We start from the raw sequence: 22,643 nt of genomic DNA on the forward strand, positions 1-22,643 counted from the left end.
AAAACTGTCTCGAATTTATCCTGAAAATATTATTTTAAATATATTTTTTCAGTGAAATCATATGGGAATAGGGAATACATTTTTACCGGTAGATATATATTTTTACTAGTGAAAATATAATTTATCAGTCAGGTGCTAGTAAAATTATATGATTTTAACATCGCTATATAAAGTAATATATACATTTACATTCTTAATATTTATTTAAATGCGATGTATACATTTTACAGTGAAGTTACATTTTCACTAGTGAAGCCTAACCATACATATTTCTACTAGGGAAAATATAATTTAACTGATAGGCGCTAGCGAATTATATCCTGCTATATAATGTCTGTGAAATTCAATTTGACAGTTAAAAAACGTACATTTGCTGTTTAAAACCAAACCTATCTTACACGAAGTAACCAAACCCAACTTGAACAAATAAGAGCTCTAAAACTAATTATAATTCTAGAATTTCAAGTCCAAAATACAAATTAAGTCAATTCATCTTTCAATGGGAAATAAGCGAAAGAAAAAGTACAGATAAACGTCGCATCCCGCATATTGCTCCATAGTTTGTCTGCACTTGGACATTGCTTTTAAAATATGATAGCTGTCCTTACAATATTTGTACGGACTTCTGATATAAGAGTATTGGTAAAAGTATATTCAAACAATTATCATTTCTCAGAAGTCAAAAATTTATGTTAAAAGTAATTAAATTCTTTTGGCGCTGTTTCAGTGAAAACAGTCAGTGCCATTTAGATATGCTTCATTCGATTCTTACTTATTGTAACTTTTAAGTCGTAATGAACTGAAAAAAACTGAAATGTCGTCTTTATACAAAAATATAATGTCATTATTTTATGAATAGTATATTACGGGAACAGGGCACTGCTCCATCACTTTTGCTCCATTTCAGTTCACATTTGAAATTTCGAAGCGTATAAACAAAATATATATTTTAAAACTGACATTTTTTTTAAATTTTTGTTCTTTGGAAAAAAACATATTTAATGGGGGAAAGTTTAGGACAATCAAAGTAACTAGCGCCCTGACACTATATCATCAGTAATAATATATATATTGTAAAAGAAATACATAGGAAAGATATATAACATACGTTCTGTCACGAGTTTATTTATTAATTCATAAAAAATTGTAGTATTTTAGACGTTGTCTCATTTTGGTAGATGAAACTAATATATATTTTTTATGTTTATTCTTCATTTCAACCATCTATTATTTTGTTGTATGGCAGCATTCACCAACCGTCAAACGTGTATTTCAAAATGGATCTCGACGGCCTGAACGAGGCTCCTATTCGCAGACGTTCATCCTTTTTCGAGCGGCGTATTTCTATTTGTAATTGATGCATAAATAAATAAAATAAATCGCCAATCACTTATACTAATTATTGACTTTGTCCACAGCTGTTGTTCCAGAATCGACCGAATCGAACATAATTACGCATTCGACAGAAGACATCAAAATGTAAATATTATTTTTTTATGTGTGTATTTTTGATATTGATTATTACTTGGTTGTAGACTATATAAAGAAAGACTAGAAAACGAATATCGAGCATGGAAGACATTATCACAAGAGAGAAAAGACAGGATGTATGATAAATAGTGTGGCAATATTTATACTTATTCTTATAATAATATACTTTGTATTTATAGAAAACTTGAAAAAAATAAAAAAAATTCTACGCTTAATGAAGTCTTCTTGTACGACACTCTCAGTGAAGATACTCGCCGTTTGATGGAAACGAAACCAGACATTGCAGCAATAAAAAGAGATTCTATCCAGCTTTGTAAGGATTATAAAGTCACCATGCAGATTAACGACGAATATAATAAAAGTAATGAAAGAATCATTAAATTTGTGCAAAACTTTGTCGACGAGAAAAAAAGATGTATTTTTGATAGAAGTGTAATTGAATCTATATCAAAGTGATTTATTTGATTTTTATATAATGTAATATAAGGACATAACGTAACAATCGCCATTAATTATAAATATATTTATAACTGGTTTGTATTTAACTTATTGAACCCAGCAGGACTCCTATAAAAATATTGTTTTATTAAAATAAAATAGTTTATTTATTGTATAACTACTGTTACCTTCCGCAAATTACATTAAGTTAGCAGATTAAAAAAACAATAGCAGTCGTAGAACTTCTATGGCTACATGCAAAAACAATTTACATGTCGAGTTATAAATTTAGAACGTTTTAAACTCCATTGTTACCATATGATATTATTTAATTCTTTATTAGTAGGGAAACGAAATAACCAAAACATATTTGGAAGCGTAATTAATACAAATTTTACTTTATTAATGTCCCAAAATTAATTTATTTACACTATACATTATATGTTGATACGAATTTCAAAAAGTTCACGAAATGGCATCTAAGTTTTATATCGTTACATATAAATCTTACAAGCATAATTGAAAGATTCGTAATAAACGATGATTGTACATATATACAAAAAAAATACAATACTATCAAATATTAACTTATTTCACAGCTAGTGGATAATCTGGCGGCAATGCCGTTAAAACTTCTTTGCACACTTCATTGTAACATTCGGACATGGCGTCCCTGACTTTATTCATAATGAGATCCATGTCTTCCAAGGTATATCCTTTGGTATCTATCGGATCCAAACAAGTAATGATGACTCGACCTACAAAAAAAGTGTTTTAAATACATTTTTTAAATTTATTACTACTCTTATTATTTTTCAAGTCAGTGCACAAAGAAAAATACAGCCAGAATTCACGTGATCGACATAAACGACTAGATTAGATCTAAGCAAGAAAAGGATTATAATAAATAAAACATATGACGATAGGATGATAATCTCGAGAACAAAAAAACAATAAATAGGGCAGAAATTTAAGATGTTTTGTGCACTGCCTTGAAAATAAAAAAAATGAAGTTTACCTTTTCCGAAGAAATAATTCTTGCGATTTATAAAATAATAAGGGGAATATACAACTGGAATAATAGGAACTTGGGCGCTAATGGCCATCTTGAATGCGCCCCGTCTAAATGGTAACAAGCCGCGTCCTTTATTACGCGTGCCCTCGGGGAACAGCCAAATTTTTGTCTGAAATTTAATAATATAAACAATCGACATTATGAAATTAAAATTTTATTTTATTCGCATTAGGATTTTAATATATTTAAATTTTAGCATATTCTAATCTAAAATAAAATAAATTTAAATGCGAAAATTAGTTACGTAAGATCAAGACTAAATCGACCGTATAACATAAGCTCACAAACTCACTTTGTTTTTAATCATCAAGTCTGAGGTAGCTTCTAATTGGCGGTATGACTCTTTAGGATTGTTTCTATCGATGAATACCACGCCAGCGAGGTAAGCAGCGAGTCCAAAAGGCCATACGTAAAATACTTCCTTACGTGCTATGCTTGCACATTTATCCATCACATGCCAAATGTTGAACATTCCTACAATCATTAGTAACATTAATATTATTTTTCCATACTTCCTCGATTGTGAATATAGGGCGTATTATAAGCTGAAGGTCTTATAAATCTATCATTATTTATAACGAAGCTAATTAATAATAGCACTACCTTGCAAAACAAAATATATAAAAGCAATAAATTAAGAAGGTTCTACCAAATCATCAGGTTTTAATTTATTTATTCTTTCTCTTTAAAATGGTTAGTATAGTACCTAAATAGGTTTTATCTTCATCGTTCGAATCGATTCATTTGATCATATACGTTTTTGCTATTAAACTCTTCATACAATACCTAGAATATCGATGATGGATTGGTGGTTTGCCACGATGATGCAGCCACGATCTTCAGCTAGTATATGACCGCGTCTTAAAACCCATTCCAACCCGATTATACGGGTAATATGTTTTAGAAGACCAGATACGTAGCTAAAAAATACAACAAATGATTTAACGGAAGCAATACCCTTTATATAATAATGACCCGTTTCCTTTGTAGTAATTCTTTTTAACCTACACAAAATTAAATCAGTCTACGTCTAAACATACGGGTCGACAGCGTGAATGTATATTTAACGTTATGCACTTACAGACAATTCTTAACATTCTTTGGGTTCAAAGCGAACAACGGTATGCAGACGACGGCGCAACACGACGTCAGGAAGTAAAATATGAAGAACTTCGACTGGAACTTGATAAGGTTGTCTTCTTTGGAAAGCAGCTGTTTAATTATGTACGCTGCGATCAATATTGGCAAGCTGTACAAGATGAAGCTCCACGAAAACATTTTGCTTGTCAATATCTTATCTTCATAAATATAATATCATGCTAAGGAGCGATTCGGTATCAATTGATACGATACAAACGACGATACTCTAACAGATCATACTCGTATTCCAATACGCTCATTATCGCATCTATAGCCACATTTTAAGTAGTCGATTTGTTCACAATTTTCAATGGCGATCTAATCTGAAATTGAAAAAAAGATATGTTCATATCAAACATGCTTATCTTTGTTTATAACATTTGGTTTACTCTGATTCTAGACAACCAACTTGTTTATTTTTTGATAAGACGTATATAAAACAGGAACAATATAAAAATATTAAATTGTGTTATTATGAGACGGATTGCCGATACCGCTTTTAATATTAGTGAGAAATGCAAATTGCTTCATTCTCCACACACCATTGTCTTACTGTAATGTATACATATGAACAATTCGGTGAGGGTCATTCGTCGAAAAGCCTGGACAGAATAACAAATAACATTTCGAAAAAACACAATGCTACAAATATTTATTTTTAGATGTAAGCTTGTATTTTAAAAAGGATATGAAAATTTTTACAAATAAAATTTAGATTAAAGCATTTTGTTTTATTTTTATAGCTTTTTATGTCAAGTTAATATATTAATAAATCAATGATAAAATCATCGATTGATTAAAATAGCAATTCCAAGAAACAAAGAAGGAACAATATATTTTCGCCCCATCACCGTTTTAGGTTTAACTTCCAAATATATGAGTAATTATATAACTTTTAAATAAAATAACCAAATATCTTTATATGACTAATAATTGTTATCTTTTTTGGTAGCAGCGTAATCAAAATAAAGTTGCAATAAACACAAATTTCTAATACCCCTTTATATGGCCATTTTTTAATTATAGCTATTTCAATTTGCAAATCATTATTTTTTAATTGGTATAATTATAAACAAACTAACTAGATAAGGTAGCAGAGCAAACTATCTGTCAATAGACGAAGGATTTATATAACCATCATCTGCTACAAATAAATAAAACAACAACGTTGAACCAATTTATCCTAATAGGTTTTTCGACAACATCGCATAGTTCGGATGATACAGTATTTCACGTGATTCTCATGTATTGTCATGCGTTTAGTATTTTATTAATAAGGTTATCTTTTAGATTAGTATAGATATATTAAAATAAATGATTCGTTATAATGCATTTCACTTTTACGATCCATTTGTTATATCGCATTAAATTAATCTATAACGATCCATTCGTTATATCGCATTTCACTTTAAAGAAACTTATCTAATTGTTAAACAAGGTAGTGGTTTTAACGACTTTTATTTTATTTTAAACAATAGAAAAATATAAAAAGAAACATTAAATGTATGTCTTACGATTGTTTTTTGATTATCTTGTGAAATTATTCGAGTTTGATTTAAATGTATCTAACCTATTTTAACCAAATGCATAAAATTGTAAATATTAATTACCGTAGGCATTAAATAGTGTGCACAAGTTTGTGCGTTTTGTCATTTCTACTTTAAAAAAAATGATACTGCGTGTTTACTGTAATTATCCCTTAAACTAGGATGTCACCAATAGTTTAAAAAATCGATGTCCTACTCTTAAAACAAATTGATTCTTTTTTATTAATTACATCCCATCACCATCTGTCGGCCTTGTTATGCACATGCATCAATCCCTAACTAATCTTAAAGGTCGCTACCTGTTTAAGGTAGGTCAATGGTTCAAATTTATTATTTATTTTATTGGTGCACAATTCAGTTTTTCATTTAATGATTTTACCATTACGAATACAAGAAATAATCATTTTAATATTACACTTCAAATTTGACTTTAAAATGTTGAATACTAAAAAGTTAGGCTTATATAAAAAAATAGTTTTATCTTGATTATCTCAATAAAGAAGAAGCAGTGTTCAATGTCTTAATGTATTTGCATACAAATCGGATTAAAGTATATATTAGGATGTCCATCAAAATACTCATGCAATTTATAGTTATCTCACAAATACTCGTACAATTTATATATTACTGTAATTAGTCGAGTTTTATTAAATAAAATATTAGTTTTTCCTCATGAAAACAATAAAATTTCATTATTAAAACAATAATAATAAAAAGATGTGCATATGCTACTAAAATTTACATCTAGAAAATGTTGAAACCCACCAGTTCGTTGGGATTGAAAGACGTGGTGGAAAAATCAGTTTTTTGTTCTTTTTTCTGAATAATAAACAAATTTATATCTCGTCATCGATATCTTAAATTTATAATATCCAAACTCATCACTTTAAAAATATAATAGATATTTAAAATGTCCAAATATTTGCAGTCCTCGCCAATTTAAATTATGTGTTTTAATAAATTTGGGCTGAAATGTTGGGTTGAAAAATAAAATGAAAAAAAAAAAAAAAAAACTTATTAGCATGTGAATCGAGAATTTTCCAGTGGCGTAAAAAAACATAACTACGCATCTCACCGAGTAACGAATCAAATTGATAAACAAGTCTGTCGCTGAAAAACAATTGAACTAACAAAACGTTTACTATAATAATGGGGAAACAAGTGACATTTAAATAAAACGCTGTTGAATTTATCTGTTTGATAGAAATATAATCAGTTGAACAATTTTTCAATGAGTATATGTGTAATGCGTAATGCACACACTAATTTAATTGCAATGGGGATATTTAACGTTGCATCATTTTGATTTTTTAAATATCAAGTCACTAGTCGAATGATTACTTTATTAACGAAACATGAAAGTATTATGATGATATAGATTGTGTTCAGCGAAAATCACTTTTATAAATATTAATGCAATTATTATGAAGAGGGGTTGAGGTTGGAACTATTTAAATTCTCACCACGTTTCACAAGAGTATTAGTTTATTTTAATAGTCATCACAAAACTTATTTTCAGACACCTACTTAACTAAACTAAACTATTATTTGTAATTATAAAACTATATAAATTTAACTTAATACGCCCGATAATAAATTACATTTATATTTTAGATAACCTTTACAAGCAAACGTGAATTGGCAAGTGTATATAATATAAGCAATATTCAATAATTTGGGAAGGTTCTTAACGCGAAAATATGTATGTATATTGGTTTAATTAAAAAAAATTACAAGTACAGATCGTTGACTTCTGTTTTTCTATTTATAGACTGGCAGCACCGCAATTACATCTGAAACTATATCACATCGAATCGATAATTCAATCAAAGACGAGAAAGTAATTAAACGATTCTGACTTCGTCCGCAAAGACGTACGACCGCAGAGACGCAAGGAACGGCACTGTACGACGATGTTTATTTCATTTTTTCCGAGGGGCGTTCAGAGCAGATGGCGCGAGCGCACGTCGACGACGAAACGAACGAACACTAGCCGTTCCGTCTGTCCTTTTCGCCAAATTTTAAAACTAATCGTTCGACTCGAAAATCAAAACGTTATGGCCAATCGCATTTTTTCAGGTTGAAGGTTATCCGGCCGGATGAAATCGATAAGCGGGATGACGCATCGCGATGCTGCGGCCGACGAATGCGGTTTCCGCTTATTTTTTAAGAGGCGTCGAGCTAATTAAAATTCGCACGGCACTAAAAGCGCGCGCAGTAGAAAAATAATGAAAAATAAGATGCCCAAAGTCCGCCAAAGATCGTTGATAAATTAGTATTGAACATAATTACGTTTGCGATACGCGCGAGGTGTAGGGCCGGGCCGCTCGCACAGGGCCGCGTGCAGTGGCCGGGAGAGGGGCGGTGCGGGGCGAGTGTGGGGCCGTGCGCCGAAAGACGTGCGCAAACGTCCTATAAACGCGCGCCGGCGTCGGGCGACCCCCAACTGCTACCGAACTTCCGACTGCGACACTGCTCTTCGCCCCCATACCAGGCGCCCGAGGTAAGAAAGCCCACTACCCACTTCCCCTGTAACAGTTAACACCCCTCGAGGGTTTGCCTTTTTTCAAAACGAGCTTCGCGCCGCTCGACGAGTGTTGCCCGCACTAAATTTTTTTTCAACCGGGACTCCGATTTTAAATTATATTTATTTTTAAAAATCATTTTCATCAAATTTCGTTAAATTTCTCATTTCATAAATTAAATAATCCATTACGCATACATACTAGATAAAATAAAACTAAAATATAACGCATGATGTGACCTATCTTATCTCGTTTTGCGCGCGGCCCGTTTATTTATTAGACTTACGTCATTCAAAAAGCTACCTAGAATTATTAAATCCGTTTTACATAGTTTACATCTTTTATTTATTATTTTAGAACAAATATGGATCCAGTCTGCAGTTTGAAACCCAAAGAGTCGGTCGACAAATGCGGAGTAAAACCTAAAGGATGCGCATGCGGCGGAGGATGCAAATGCGACTCTGATTCTGGAGTTTGCAATTGCACTTGTAAGTGCGTAGGAGGATGCAAATGCTCCGGTGACTGCGTTTGCAAGTGCGAGGGAGACTGCAAGTGTGCCGCAAAATCTAAGGGATGCGCTTGCGGCGGAGGATGCAAATGTGATTCCAAAACTGGAGTTTGCGACTGCGCCTGTAAGTGCGCTGGAGGATGCAAATGCTGCGACACTTGCAAATGCGATTCGAACGGAGACGGAAAATGCCTTTGCGTCTGTAAATGCGAGGGGGGCTGCAAATGCGTCGTGAAGTCTAAAGAATGCACTTGCGGCGGAGGATGCAAATGCGATTCCAAAACTGGAGTTTGCGATTGCGCCTGTAAGTGCGCAGGAGGATGCAAATGCTCCGGCGACTGCAAGTGCGACTCGAAGGGAGACGGAAAATGCCTCTGCGTCTGTAAATGCGAGGGAGATTGCAAGTGCGCCGTAAAACCTAAGGGATGCGCTTGCGGCGGAGGATGCAAATGTGATTCCAAGACTGGAGTTTGCAATTGCGACTGTAAATGCGCAGGAGGATGCAAATGCTCCGGCGACTGCAAGTGCGACTCGAAGGGAGACGGAAAATGCCTCTGCGTCTGTAAATGCGAGGGAGATTGCAAGTGCGCCGTAAAACCTAAGGGATGCGCTTGCGGCGGAGGATGCAAATGTGATTCCAAGACTGGAGTTTGCGATTGCGCCTGTAAGTGCGCAGGAGGATGCAAGTGCTCCGGCGACTGCAAGTGCGACTCGAAGGGAGACGGAAAATGCCTCTGCGTCTGTAACTGCGAGGGGGGCTGCAAATGCGTCGTGAAGCCTAAAGGATGCGCCTGCGGCGGAGGATGCAAATGCGATTCCAAAACTGGAGTTTGCGATTGCGCCTGTAAGTGCGCAGGAGGATGCAAGTGCTCCGGCGACTGCAAGTGCGACTCGAAGGGAGACGGAAAATGCCTCTGCGTCTGTAACTGCGAGGGGGGCTGCAAATGCGTCGTGAAGCCTAAAGGATGCGCCTGCGGCGGAGGATGCAAATGCGATTCCAAAACTGGAGTTTGCGATTGCGCCTGTAAGTGCGCAGGAGGATGCAAATGCTCCGGCGACTGCAAGTGCGACTCGAAGGGAGACGGAAAATGCCTCTGCGTTTGCAAATGTGAAGGAAATTGTAAATGTTAATTTTAACTATGCATTGCAAAAAAGTAACCTATGCGATTCAAACGCGCTATTGAAATATCAAGTTATTATATACATTAGCAGCTTTTATATGAATTTATTATTTTATTAATCTTATATAATTATTGATTTTATACATCAAAGTACACTTTGATGTCTATTAAATTTAAGAATAAAAAAACGTTCATTTAAATTCGCATTTTATTATAAAAAATATATTTTTTTCAAGTGATTATGTAGCATTTTTATTTAAATATATGTATATATATTTTTCTTCGTTACATGAAAATTTTAAAATTGTTTTTATATTTTTATCTAAATAAAATATGTTATAACTATTCCGTGTTTATTTGTTAATGTAAATTAGATAAAAAAAACTCGCATTGAAATCCAGCGATACTTCACAATTCCTTAAAACAATAAATAAAAGCTGTTAAAAACTTGTTCGTCAGGACTACGAAGAAACAAAGCGTAGAAAACAGAAAGGCAAAATAAGGTGTAACATATAAAAAAAATAGCATAACCTGAGTCAAATTTTATTAGAAACTTTAAACATTATCAACAAGAGTAGAAAAAAAAAATACATTCGCTCAGTTTTATAAAATTATACTAGACGCGTCGAGCAAAATTTACATATTTGCAATACAGTAAACAAAAACAAACACATACAAACATTTTTATTGAAAAAAATAGTGTTAAAAATCTAACCGTTCGTCAGTGCGAGTCGAGAGACGAAGTAAACATAATATAAAAAAAATACTGATTAATTAATATACCGATATCTTAAAAGACGAACCCATAATTTGTAAGAAAGCCTAGTTAATTTTCTAACTTCATTTGTGAATTGTTCATACTTTAAACGAAATAAAATGTAGTAAACCTTAACACATAAACATGATCCGATTCCATAAATAAATTATAGTCAGAGTACCCATAAGTTATCAATATTTTTTAATAAGTAAAATAGCTTCAGTTTTACTTAATCTGACAGGTTACGTGTCTCTAAATTTGTAATAGATTATGTACAAAAATTAAGCGATATTAAAAGAACAAATATATCATTACATGTTTTATTTTAATGCAAAAACAACAAAAAATGTTATATCTACGGGGACGTATCGAAAAATCGGTTCAGAAAATTTACCAGTGAGATCTTGACTTATGCTTTAAATCGAGATTGATCCATTTCTTAACTGAATCGTCAGCGTAATGGGTCCTACGAGGCAACTTTAAATTTTTTTTTATAATAGACCAAAATCAAGGCCAATGTTGAAAAGTGTTATTGTGCGTTCGGTAGGACTGCACCGGCGTATTAAATTTGAGTCCTTAAAATCTGGTAATATAATTACCGTCAATGTGCATCGTCAACATAGTGAATTGTTAAAAATAGATTATATCTTCAAACTTTGAAGAGGAACATATTAAAAAATCGATTTTGGAATAAATTCCCAAATGTATATATATACTGATTATGTAACAATCTTGCATATGTCGGACGGATAAAAACCTTCAGAATATTAGTGGTAAACTCAACGAGTATCGCTTTAGACATTATTTCTGCAGACTCGTACTTCTATTCAGGTAGTCTTGGACATTCTTCGTCAACATGCTTTCGAGTTCGCTGTTAATATTCTCAATGAGTTTCCAGACCCTTGCTTTTATGCAAGTAGGCTTGGGATGTGTTTAGTTAATTTCGACATATTAAAACTCCTTACTTATACTCTTAGATTTCTAAACATGCTTTTGTCGAATTCCCGTTAATATTCTCAAAGCCACGTATGCAAATAATCACCCCAAAGATTAGGTGAAATAATTTAACAAAAAATTATTATTTTATTAAATAATATTTTACATTTGTAATAATCGATTACTTACGGGTACCCTTAACATATGCAACAAATTAGAAGTACGTTTATGAAACGAACGATCGATATTATTAAAAACGTCCCATCCGAGCGAGTATAAATTTTTTGCAAAAATACAAATTTTCTTACGTATTCTACGAAATGCGCTTTACGACTCATCCGTCGTCGACGGTCATCTCTTCGTCGACGACGTCGCCGTCCGGGTCGTCGGATACCCCGTCGACGTCGTCCTCAACGGAGAAGTCAGGGAAGTGCGTTTTGATGTGCGCCATCAGAGTGTCCTTCCTGGAGAAGGTGGACGGGCACTCGAAGCAGTTGTAGTCCTTCTTCTCATCATGGATCCGCTCGTGTCGGACGAGTTTGTCCTTGCGGCCGAAGCGTTTCTTACAGTGGCCGCACTCGTAGGGCTTGAAGCCGGTGTGGACGACAGCGTGGCGATCGAGCTCGCGCTTTCGCATGAAAGTCTTGTCGCAGAGACCACAGTGGAAGCTCTTGGTCCCCTCGTGCAGTTGCATGTGACTGTTGTGGTCGACAGCGGAAGCGAAGCGGCGCGGGCAAAGCGCGCAGCGGATAGCGTTCTTAGCTGGTTCTTCGTTGTCGTCGAAGGCGTCGTCGGAGCCGCGGTCCGGAGAGCGCGCTTCGAAAGAGAATCCCTCGCCGGCGATGTGGTCGGGCACGCGAGGCAGGTCGCGCTCGTCGAAGCCGGCCTCGGAATCCGGCTCGTCACCGAGGTTCTTATACGGGTCCAGCTGTATGACCATGCTCTCGCGTTCCTCGCCCGACTCTTTAGCGGCCGCCTCGGGCTCAGCGGCTCGTGCGTGACGCGCCTCGTGCTTGGCGAGCTTGTCGCGCCGCCCGAACGAGAGCGAGCAGACGGAGCAGTTGAAGGGCTTCGCGCCCGAATGGACGAGCGCGTGCCTCGAAAGATCGCCCTTGGAGATGAAGCTGCGCGGGCACTGAGGACAGACATGCGGCTTCTGACCAGAGTGGATGCGCAAGTGCTTGCTGAGATTGGTGTTACGCGAGAAGCTCTTGAGGCAGAAGTTGCAACGGTAGGGGCGGACGCCCGTGTGGACAACGGAGTGTTTGCGCAGATCGGAGCGCCGTCCAAACGCCTTATCGCACTGCGCGCACGCATAGGGCCGGGCGCAAGCGTGCACGGACCTTGCATGCGCTGCCTGTCCTGCTCGCTCTGCGAACACAAGTCCGCATGAGAGACAGCCCCAGGGAGCGCGCGCGTCGTGCTCGAGACGTTCGTGTTCGCGGCATCGCTCGGCCTCAGTGAACGCCTGATCGCAGTACTGGCACATGAACACCTTGGATTGAAAATTATTCATATTTAATTAAAGATTTATAAACATAATTTCACATGTTAGTAATTTTCTTTATTTTTGACAAAATATATTTATCTGATAGGAAAAATTAATTATTTATACATGATTCGATGTATTCGCTAGTGAATTTATTAATTTATTTACTGAAAAAATGTAGTGTTGAAGCAAATTTCTAAAGATGAGAAAAAAACTTTTATCAGAATTTTGCATTTCTTGCATTGTACTGATTCTACAAAAAAAAATATTCTCAGTGTTTACACTATTAACTATGGAAGGGTCAGAGAACTTTGACACAAAATATAAGTATTTTGGGATCTGAATCTAATTATAATTATTTAGTTAAAAAAAACTATTATAGATGTGAACATTACAATACTTGATGCGATATTATACAGTAAAAAATTATAATAGGTTTGCCAGCAGTAAAATAACTGCAGTTTTGTTTTGAACTCTAACTTTATTTTTTTCAATCGCTTCGTGTTCATGTTAATCTTCTCCTTACAGTGCAAAGAAATTCTGCGCACTTTGTAAAAAATTAGTGATTTAAAATTAGAAATAATCACTAAACGAATCAATAATTCATAACGATTATTGTAATGAGTAAGTGCATTAGACGTTGTAATTATTTTGTATAAATACAAATATTTATTTACAAAAATTCTATTGAAAAATTAAGTTTAAAACTTCTGTGCGAAACAAATAATCAGATAACATCACTCGTATGTTTGACTGTATCAGTGACTTGATATCGGATTTTATTGACATACTATATATTTTTTTTATTTTTAATTACTATTTATTTATATATTATAATTATCTAATTGAATAGGTAAGTGTAATGTGGAGGAATACCTAAAATACAAACATTGTATTATATATTCACATAATAAGATGACATTAAAGGAAAGGTTTATTTTTGGCTATTGGTAAAGCGACAGAAACTGCTAGTAAACTAAGGCTAGTATTTTTCGAGTCGGAATTTCAATACAGTTATGTTCAGAATTTATATTACATGGGTCAGAATATAATCGAACAGAATAAATATTAGATGGTCAAAATTCATATTAACTGGTCGGAATTTACATTTATTGGTTAGAATTAATAAACGGTGATATCGTTAATGTTGTTCAGTTGTTGTGTTATCCAAATTTTAGGTGCAAGTCCAGATGCAAAATGCGCCATAAGAAAAAAAACAAAAGTGGCAAACGCCGATGAATCTACAATTCTAGGTCTTCAGCAACATTTTCAGTTACAGCAGCATTTTTATCAGCTGAACGGGCGCCACAGTGATGTACAGGCCTATACCTATCTCCAACGCTTGCAATCTTTTCAAATTTTTACACTGTGTTGCGAATTGTTCGCTTAGTAAGACAATAAAATTGGCCATAATCTTCTCATAAATTCGATCGTTACAGTTTTTACAGAATTGTTATTTCTGTAGAACAATTGAACAATTTTAAAGCGTTGAGCTGTGGTTAAGTGATCAATTTCGTAAATGTGTCGTTTCACCTTTTATTTATTTTTTTTACCTTTGACACTTTGAATGCGTGATTATTGACAGCTATCTGATTTACAGTGCTGCCAACATAGAAAACTGGAATTGGATCATCCTGTAAGAATTATTTTGACAGATGGTCTATATTTATAAAGAATAGCTAGTATTTATATTATATGATCTGTATTTTAACCTCAAGGTCAGTTTCATGTTGACAGATGGTCAGCATAATATATGGTCATTATCAAGGCGTTTTAGGGCCAGCTTGTTTAGTTGGGCTCGCCAGATGTCACAAGTGTTCTCCGCCGCTGCTCTGTTGTTATTCCTGCTTCATTCTGAATACCTTTGCGTCCTACATACAATTAAATAGATTCGTTGCGAGTTATTCATGGGGTTTTCAATGTCCTTAAGAACACTTGCTCGCACCTCATCTGTTCAACAGTTTTGGTGCAAGCGAGATATTTTTAAAATAAATAATTTATTGCCCATTTATTATATAAATATAAGAACATCATTTTTAATTCACGTGATCATCCTATATTTTTATTCTAATCATTTGATATTTATTCTGACCTTGAATAATATAATTATGACCAGGCTGTTAATACAACTTTGACCCAATTGATTTAAATTCCGACGATTTAATTTGTTTCCATAAACTAAACATTGCTTTACTTGCAAAGGTGATTTCAAAAATGTCAAAGTGTTAGTAATCCGACACTTTCAGACCGCTTAAAACTAAGGAAGTGAAAAGAGCTTGCATACCAAAAGTTTGTCGACGATAAATTAATATTTACTTACCTGGGGAGGGAGGGGGGTCAAATTTATTCTAAAAAAAGATTTATTCATTTCTTTATTTATATACAATTATATTTTCATTGAAAATGAAAATATAATTGTATATAATTGTTCAAACTGCCTCGTAATGAAACAGAAGCTGTACGATTCCTGCAAGAACCTGTTTTTTTGTGTTCATGGAGTGTTCACTGTTCTGACCAACGTTTTGCTACATAAATACGTTTTAAAAATTAAACAGGTCAGGTGCAGACGGGCGTTGTCCAAAACAGTGAACACCCCATGAATAAGTCTCTGCAAAGAATATTTATAATCGTATATAAATAAATAAAATGTATAAACAAATGAATACCCAAACTATTTTCTTAAGCTGAAATTCCAGTAAAATATAATTATATTACCTTGGAGGCGAGCGACTCGTCCTCGTCGCCTTCGACGGCGTCCGCCCCGGCCTCTAGCGCCTCGCCCGGGTCGGCGCCGTCGGAGGCGTCCGAGGTGTCGTAGTCTTGACTGGGGTCGACCACCATCACCACGCTGTCCTCGGCCAGGTAGTCGGGCTCGGGCGCGACCGTCGCCGTCGCCGCCACGAGCCCGCTCTCCAGGTCGGCGCGCACGTCGTCGTCCTCGCGCCGGTCGGCGTCCGCGTCGTCTCCCAGCTCCGAGAGCAGCTGGCGCGCGGGCAGCTTGCGCGTCAGCCGACGCAGCTTAGCGTCGCTCTCGGCGCACTGCGATCGAAACTCGACGCATTTTTCGCTCTGGAACAGGCAGCGGTGACAGATACGCGCCGGCAGGCCGTCGTCGGGCCGGATCTGAAACGAAACAGGCCGTTCGCGACAATCGAACAATTCGTGTCGAAACAAATAAAATGGCGACGCCTCACCTGCAGCGCCGCGATCTCGGCCAGCGCCGCGTACAGCGGAAGGCCGGCGCCCTCGAGCGCGTGATCGAATAGCGGACTCATGACGCCGCTCTTCCGCAGGCACAGCCTGCAGATGGAGTGGAAGTTCGACACGATGTAAGAGTCTTCCTCCATGGTTAGGCGCGGCGGGCGACGGCCATCGCGCGGGGCTCGACTGGGCGGATTCCCGCGCGGCGGGCGGAGGGGGGCGCGGGGAGCGGGGGCCCCGCCGCCAGGGGCGCGCACGCACACCACCGCGCGCGGTCGGTGTTGCCGCTTTTTCCCCCACCGATTTTGATCCGCCGGCTCTTGCCTCGCCTCGACAGAACTCCGCTGGGGCTTTCGACGCGCTCGTCCGTCGTCTTTGCGTATATCCGACTTTTTCCGATGCCTCGCGCCCCTCGGAGCCCCCGCCCGGTCGACTGCTACCCCGCTCTGATTTTCCCCGATCTCGGGAAACTGCCTCTCTGCTGGCAACTCCGCGTCGCGCGTACGTGTATGCGTGCGTAGAGCGAGGCGGCGCGCAGGTGGCGCTCTCTGGCCGTCGTTCGACGCTCCGACTCCGGCCGACGCGGTACTTTAAAAAATGAATCGCAAATGTCTACATTCATATTTTCTCTTTTTTTCGTTATTTTCAGTCGACGAATCGAAATTATGTAAGAGCGCGTCGTCGACGGCTTTTTCAGATTTAGTCGATAGGACAGGTTGAAAAGTCAGGGGTATCTAACTCTATCGACGAAAATACTAATCCATTCTTCTTTATAATAAAACATACCTATTGTAAAAAGGTGTAGTTTTTGTATCGGTCTACAATGTTTACATGGTTATGAATCGTGTAGAACAGTGCTTCTCATACTTACACTGCTGATTTTTTTTATTATCAGCAAGCGGTTTGCCATCGATACGATTTCAATGAGGACAATTATTTTAACGAGTAAATAATTGTGTATTCTTTTGGATAGATTAGGTGCGAACAAGCGAGCATTTGTCAGAACAGTGAATAACATTGTTAACTCTGCAACAAATCCTTCCTTGAATAAAATTCCAAAGATTTGCCTTGCATAAATGCACAAACACGAACGTCATTCGGGTGCTGGGCAACTGGGAGCATTTTCACACTTGCCCCACTTCGGCTATAACAATTGGGAATCCCTTAAAATGGCGTGTACCTCTTTACAGGTGCATAATCTGACCAATGGTGCATAAATTGTGGTTTTCGACAAAAACGACAAAGGAGCTTGTCGTTTTTAATTGCTCACCTGAGTTTATAAAAGGGTTTTTAATTTCAAAAGGTTAATTGTCCAGTTTCGCTTAACCCTTTAGGTGCGGCAGGTGTTTTTTAATAAGTCTGCGAAAAATGACAATAATCCATGCAAAAAAAAGTGTTTATTTTGATTATTTTTATGATAATTTATTATTTAATACATGTTACTTAACCTATATCCATCTACATTTTATTTATTTGAGATAAAAGGGGGGGGGGGGGAAATATAAAATTAGTAACGTAATGACAAAAAAAAATGTTGCAATATATGTATATCCTATAATTAAGTCATGAGAGAGAAATGTATTGCATATAAATAATGCTACTAACAAAGATTTTTTTAAATATTTGTGAGACACTGTATACAAAAACATTACAAAAAATAGTTAATAAAAAATAATACTGATTGGTAAGGCGAGACGTTTTTTATGGCCGTGACTATATATCGTTCTGCCGCACTCAAGAGGCATAAAGTATCGGAACGATATATCGTTCCACCGCACTCAAAGGGTTAAGTGACCATTATGTTCGGTTGCATAATTTCAGCCTATATTTGTCGTTATAATGTTTTTCATTTGATAATTTATTTTAAATATTATATGAACATTTAAAAAATGCCAAAAACACGCGAATCTAAATGAGCGAATATAATTTTATTGCATTCGCAAGGACTGAATACATCGGAAATTAGTAAACACATTAATTGTTCACGACACACTGTACAAAATTTTAGTTTGAAACGGTTTAATGAATGTAGTTCTTACAAGCCAAGAACTGGAAGGAAACGAAAAACAACTGCCCAGGAAGATCGAATTTTGGTTCGCGAGTCCCTAAACGTCTTCAAAGCTGGCTGCTGAAATCTCTGCAAGCGAAGGGTCGTCCATATTTTCTCCGGTGGTGAGACTCAAATGTCAAGTCTGACACAATCCGTGGCTTTCAGAAATAAATAGAACTCGAAGGTTAGAGTGGGCCCGAAAAATACATGTCATATAATGGAATGGTATGAATTTTAATGAAAATGAAATATTAATAAAACGACCACTTTCTGGCCAACTTTTGCCCCCCCCCCTGTAAAAAGCTGAAATGACGTTCCTGCACGAACAATTCGTTTTATGGAACAAGGTATTTTAATGCACATGTTTCCCTGTTCATAGTATCCCAATTTAATATGAATCAATAGCAGTTTTAGTAAAAATGTTTCACACCTCACCAAAATTTACTAAAACTTTGATGAGTTGCATATTATATTATAGGTAATAATATGTAAAAATTATCACCATCACGCACAAACGACTGTTTTGATTGTTTTGTGAAAACGATTGTTTTCTTAATTATTTTATTTGTCGGCCATTAGTCGTAAACCCTCAACGAAATCTTCCGCAATGGACTTTGAACATAAAAGCTAGGAAGAGTCACGAATCAAATATACTTCAAACCGTCTTTGAAACCTTCAAAACCACAGGATTCAGCAACAACACGCAACATAACAACGTCGGCGAGCTCCATCGAAACTCATTAATTTATAACAATAGTCTTTAGAAATCCAAATGAAAGGTTTGTTCTAAGAATAAAATTGAATAATGGCGCAACTGGAATTCCCACAAAAGTTTAATATTATATGTAAACATTAAATTTGTCAATCAAATTGTAGTCAACGCGCCCGCTCAAAAGTTAAGGGCGTACTCTTACACAGCTTAGGCACATTTAAATTGATAAACTGGCAAAGAGTTAGCCCTTAATATTCTCAAACGCTTGAAAAACTTTAAAGACTATCTCAATACTTGTTCTTATCGATTTTTCCCTTATTTTCGACGCCTCAGTGATAATGTAAACTTTATATACGTATTTATATAATATATGTATGTAAAATTTACATTAGCGGTACTTTTTGGTTCGACTTCGCTACCTCCAGGAATCAAAACATACAAAAATGATATCCTATATAATTAAACTTTTTTCTATCGGTTGACTACTTTAGAAAGGAATAAAGAAAACAATTTCGTGGAACGATAAATGACATGAATACATACAAAGTATACGGGTCGGTAAATAACCATATCAACAGCTAACGGGGCGTCGCCCGAGGGCGTCTCGCTCATAATCGTAACCTTTTCAAGCGATTTTCTCGTGCGTCATGCCTACACAAATATACTGAATTTAAATTACAATAATCATATGGACTACCTTAGAATTGAAAATTAATAAATAAACCTCGACCGGTTTGGGTCAAGTGTATGTTAATTAGTACGGTTCAAAATATGTAAGATACTCATTTTAAATTTTGCTATTTTTTGAAGCAAAAAAATATATTAATTCAGAACCGTCCAAAACACTGTCTACGAAACCATTTACAAAACCTTGTCTGTCTGATGTCTTTTGATTTTCATGAAACAAAAAATATAACTTGTAATACACTTTTTAGAGATCGTAATAAGCATAAATCGACATTATATTATATTTATATATTTGTATTTCTAATATTTGTTAACTGCACCGCATCTATAGTAAACTTATTGTTAGAACTTGAAAGCATCAGCGATCCGAGCTGTAATTGTTATAGATTCGTACCTCAGATTATCTAGGATTAGACAGCCCTGCATTAATTAGTTGCAAACAACCGTTAAAGTAGATGGCGTAGACGCAATCGATGAGTTATGATTTTAGGACTTGACCGTACCGAAACTAAACGCGTAAAAACCCATCGTTAAGCACTATTGTTCTAATCGATCTTTTAACACATGCATCTAAGAGAATGACAAGAAAAAATTTAAGAATTAATTCAATCGCAGCTGATCTTAATTCTGTTGATTTGGAAAAGTTGAAATAAATTAAGTATTTTCTTTTTGACGCTAATTCGCACAACATTGAGTTATGCATATTTTATAAAATGCAAAAAGTTAAACGATTATAAATCTAATTAATGAAATTTAAATATTATTATTAAGCAATATTTTTTTTTAAATTCAATAATATTTTACAGGCAATTAATTGATTTTTCGCACTAATTGGCTAAGTAAATTAATATCAGTAAGAACCGACAGAAAAATTACGAATATATTAGAATATTCGAATACTTCATCTAATTTTTATTTAATATTCAAATAGTTGAAAATTACGAATAATTGAGAACTCTAATGCAGATGTCGTGAAACTTAATTTCAAAAGTGTTTCTCGATCCTTTTTCATTAACAGCAGATGGAGGTCTTCCACGGAGCTCATTTTCAAGGTTAATATCGCCAGTAAGAAATCTCTCGATCGAATGTCTTACAGTTATCTGATTAACAGTATTCTCGCCAAATCCCAAATTGATATTTATCAGTTAAGTTTCAGTTTGAACTTTCACAAAAAAGGTTATGTAAATCTTTTGTCGGTACCATAATGCAAAGGAGCTAAGAAATAAAACAACCGTGACCGTCTGACAGTGAATAAGAAAACAACAAAAATCGCTCTGCGCGACCAAATTAACTCGATCAAAAAAAATAACATTTTTTCAGAAAATTAGGGACACGGTCAATTGGGCGACGGCGATTGGGCGACGGTCAAATGGGCGATTCAAAATGGGCGACGGACAAATGGGCGATGGTCTTTTGGGCGACGGTCTTTTGGGCGATACAATAATAATGCATTACAAATAAATGTGATGCAAATCATGATCTTATAATTAATTAAATAATTACCATAATTTAATATATATTAAAATATATAGTATATATTAGACATATACGTACATACAAAAATATAAGTAATATTTTTTAGAATAGAATTAAAATATGAAAATATTATTCGGTCTAAGCAAAATATAATATACCTACATAAGATATAGTATGTATATATTTACTTATCATTTGTGCTTATTTAATCATAAAATATCACTTAAACAGTTTGATTTTTTTTATTCAAGAATTTAGGAGAGTTACCCGATATCATAAAACACTTAAAACACACGGCTTAAGTCGATAATTTTATTATAAATACCTACCTGATAAATGTTTATAGTGAGCCCTTACGCGATTTTTTTTATGTTTTGTGCCTTGGAAACTACTGTGAGAACAAACTTTTGGAATTTCCAAAAATCGCATATTTTACAGTTATCTATTTTAAATTAGATAGGATAGTTATATATAAATATAATAACACAGAACTGGCGCTGATAAGTGTTTATCGTGAATTTAGCCCTTTACGCGATTTTTTTATGTTTTGAGACTTATAAATTACTGCGAGAACAAGCTTTTGGAATTTCCAAAAATCGCATATTTTACCGTTATCTATTTTAAACTGGATAGGGTAGTTATATATAAATATAATAGCCTATAACTAGCGCTGATAAATGTTTATCGTGGATCTTTCCATTAACGGGATTTTTTTTTATGTTTTGCGCCTTGAAAATTAGTGTGAGAATAAACTTTGGGAATTCACAAAAATCGCATATTTTACAGTTATCTATTTAAAACTAGATAGGGTAGTTATATATAAATATAATAACCCATAACTTGCGCTCAGTATACTTATGAATTTTTACTGAAAACGTTCGCAAAAAGTTTCGTTGCGTCTTTGAAAATTATTTTTGTCGTGGTTTTAAAACACTTTGTCACAGTGTCATTGTGTTTTTGGTAAAAAAAAATAGTACAGCAAGAAAATAAGTATGTGTCTTTTTATTCACATGTGGGTTATATTTTATGTGTTATTTATAGATAATTGTTTTTTATATATCATTGTTGAGAGCGACTAATTTGAGTTACCACAGTTTATATTCTTCATAAATAGATAATTCAGACATATTAAGTCAAAAAGACAAGGAAAAATATGTTTGGAATGGATATCTTTATAAAAAGAATACACCAAAGAATTTTTATAAAAGTTTTGAGGTACAATAGAAAAAATCATAGAATATTTACGTGGTATTGCATAATATATTATGAGTGAATAATTTGAAAATAAAATTCTTTTTCATTTAACATACTTTTTCGTTTTAATGTATATTTTATTAATATTTACAATAAAGCAAAGCGTGCAAGTTTTTTTTAATTTCTGTCGCCCATATGACCGTCGCCCAAATAACCATCGCCCAATTGACCGTCGCCCAATTGACCAGAATCGCCCATTTGTCCGTCGCCCAATTGTCGCGTACCGCCGTCTGACA

The 22,643-nt window shown here is 35.3% G+C and overlaps 3 protein-coding genes across 10 annotated transcripts; 1 reads left to right on the forward strand and 2 right to left on the reverse strand.

Annotated features, from left to right (window-relative positions):
• Positions 1-1,243: 1,243 nt before the first annotated feature.
• On the forward strand, positions 1,244-2,024 carry LOC148236115 (uncharacterized). Its single transcript, XM_088185295.1, has 4 exons — positions 1,244-1,350; positions 1,419-1,479; positions 1,536-1,607; positions 1,671-2,024. The coding sequence occupies exons 1-4, from the start codon at positions 1,278-1,280 to the stop codon at positions 1,945-1,947; spliced, it is 483 nt and encodes a 160-aa protein (XP_088041421.1). The 5' UTR covers positions 1,244-1,277; the 3' UTR covers positions 1,948-2,024.
• Positions 2,025-2,298: 274 nt separating this feature from the next.
• Agpat1 (1-Acylglycerol-3-phosphate O-acyltransferase 1) lies at positions 2,299-8,039 on the reverse strand. Of its 7 annotated transcripts, none has more exons than XM_088185292.1 (7): positions 7,551-7,596; positions 7,432-7,484; positions 4,086-4,467; positions 3,791-3,924; positions 3,297-3,478; positions 2,948-3,113; positions 2,299-2,687 (listed from the first exon to the last, which is right to left on the reverse strand). In XM_088185292.1, exons 3-7 carry the CDS (start codon positions 4,280-4,282, stop codon positions 2,518-2,520), a joined length of 849 nt encoding a protein of 282 aa, XP_088041418.1. In that variant the 5' UTR covers positions 4,283-4,467; positions 7,432-7,484; positions 7,551-7,596; the 3' UTR covers positions 2,299-2,517. The 7 variants fall into 7 exon arrangements, with proteins under 7 accessions (XP_088041418.1, XP_088041415.1, XP_088041414.1 ...); XM_088185289.1 differs by having other exon boundaries at positions 7,426-7,484; XM_088185288.1 differs by lacking the exons at positions 7,432-7,484; positions 7,551-7,596 and adding an exon at positions 7,984-8,039.
• Positions 8,040-10,039: 2,000 nt separating this feature from the next.
• LOC148236117 (uncharacterized) lies at positions 10,040-16,526 on the reverse strand. Of its 2 annotated transcripts, XM_088185276.1 has the most exons (4): positions 16,222-16,526; positions 15,743-16,150; positions 11,847-13,033; positions 10,040-10,262 (listed from the first exon to the last, which is right to left on the reverse strand). In XM_088185276.1, exons 1-3 carry the CDS (start codon positions 16,372-16,374, stop codon positions 11,873-11,875), a joined length of 1,722 nt encoding a protein of 573 aa, XP_088041402.1. In that variant the 5' UTR covers positions 16,375-16,526; the 3' UTR covers positions 10,040-10,262; positions 11,847-11,872. The 2 variants fall into 2 exon arrangements, with proteins under 2 accessions (XP_088041402.1, XP_088041399.1); XM_088185273.1 differs by lacking the exon at positions 10,040-10,262 and having other exon boundaries at positions 10,373-13,033.
• Positions 16,527-22,643: the final 6,117 nt, after the last annotated feature.

Source organism: Plectrocnemia conspersa, unplaced genomic scaffold (genome assembly GCF_051122295.1).
Source record: "Plectrocnemia conspersa isolate PC_06_02 unplaced genomic scaffold, ASM5112229v1 ptg000004l, whole genome shotgun sequence".
NCBI classification, from domain to species: domain Eukaryota; kingdom Metazoa; phylum Arthropoda; class Insecta; order Trichoptera; family Polycentropodidae; genus Plectrocnemia; species Plectrocnemia conspersa.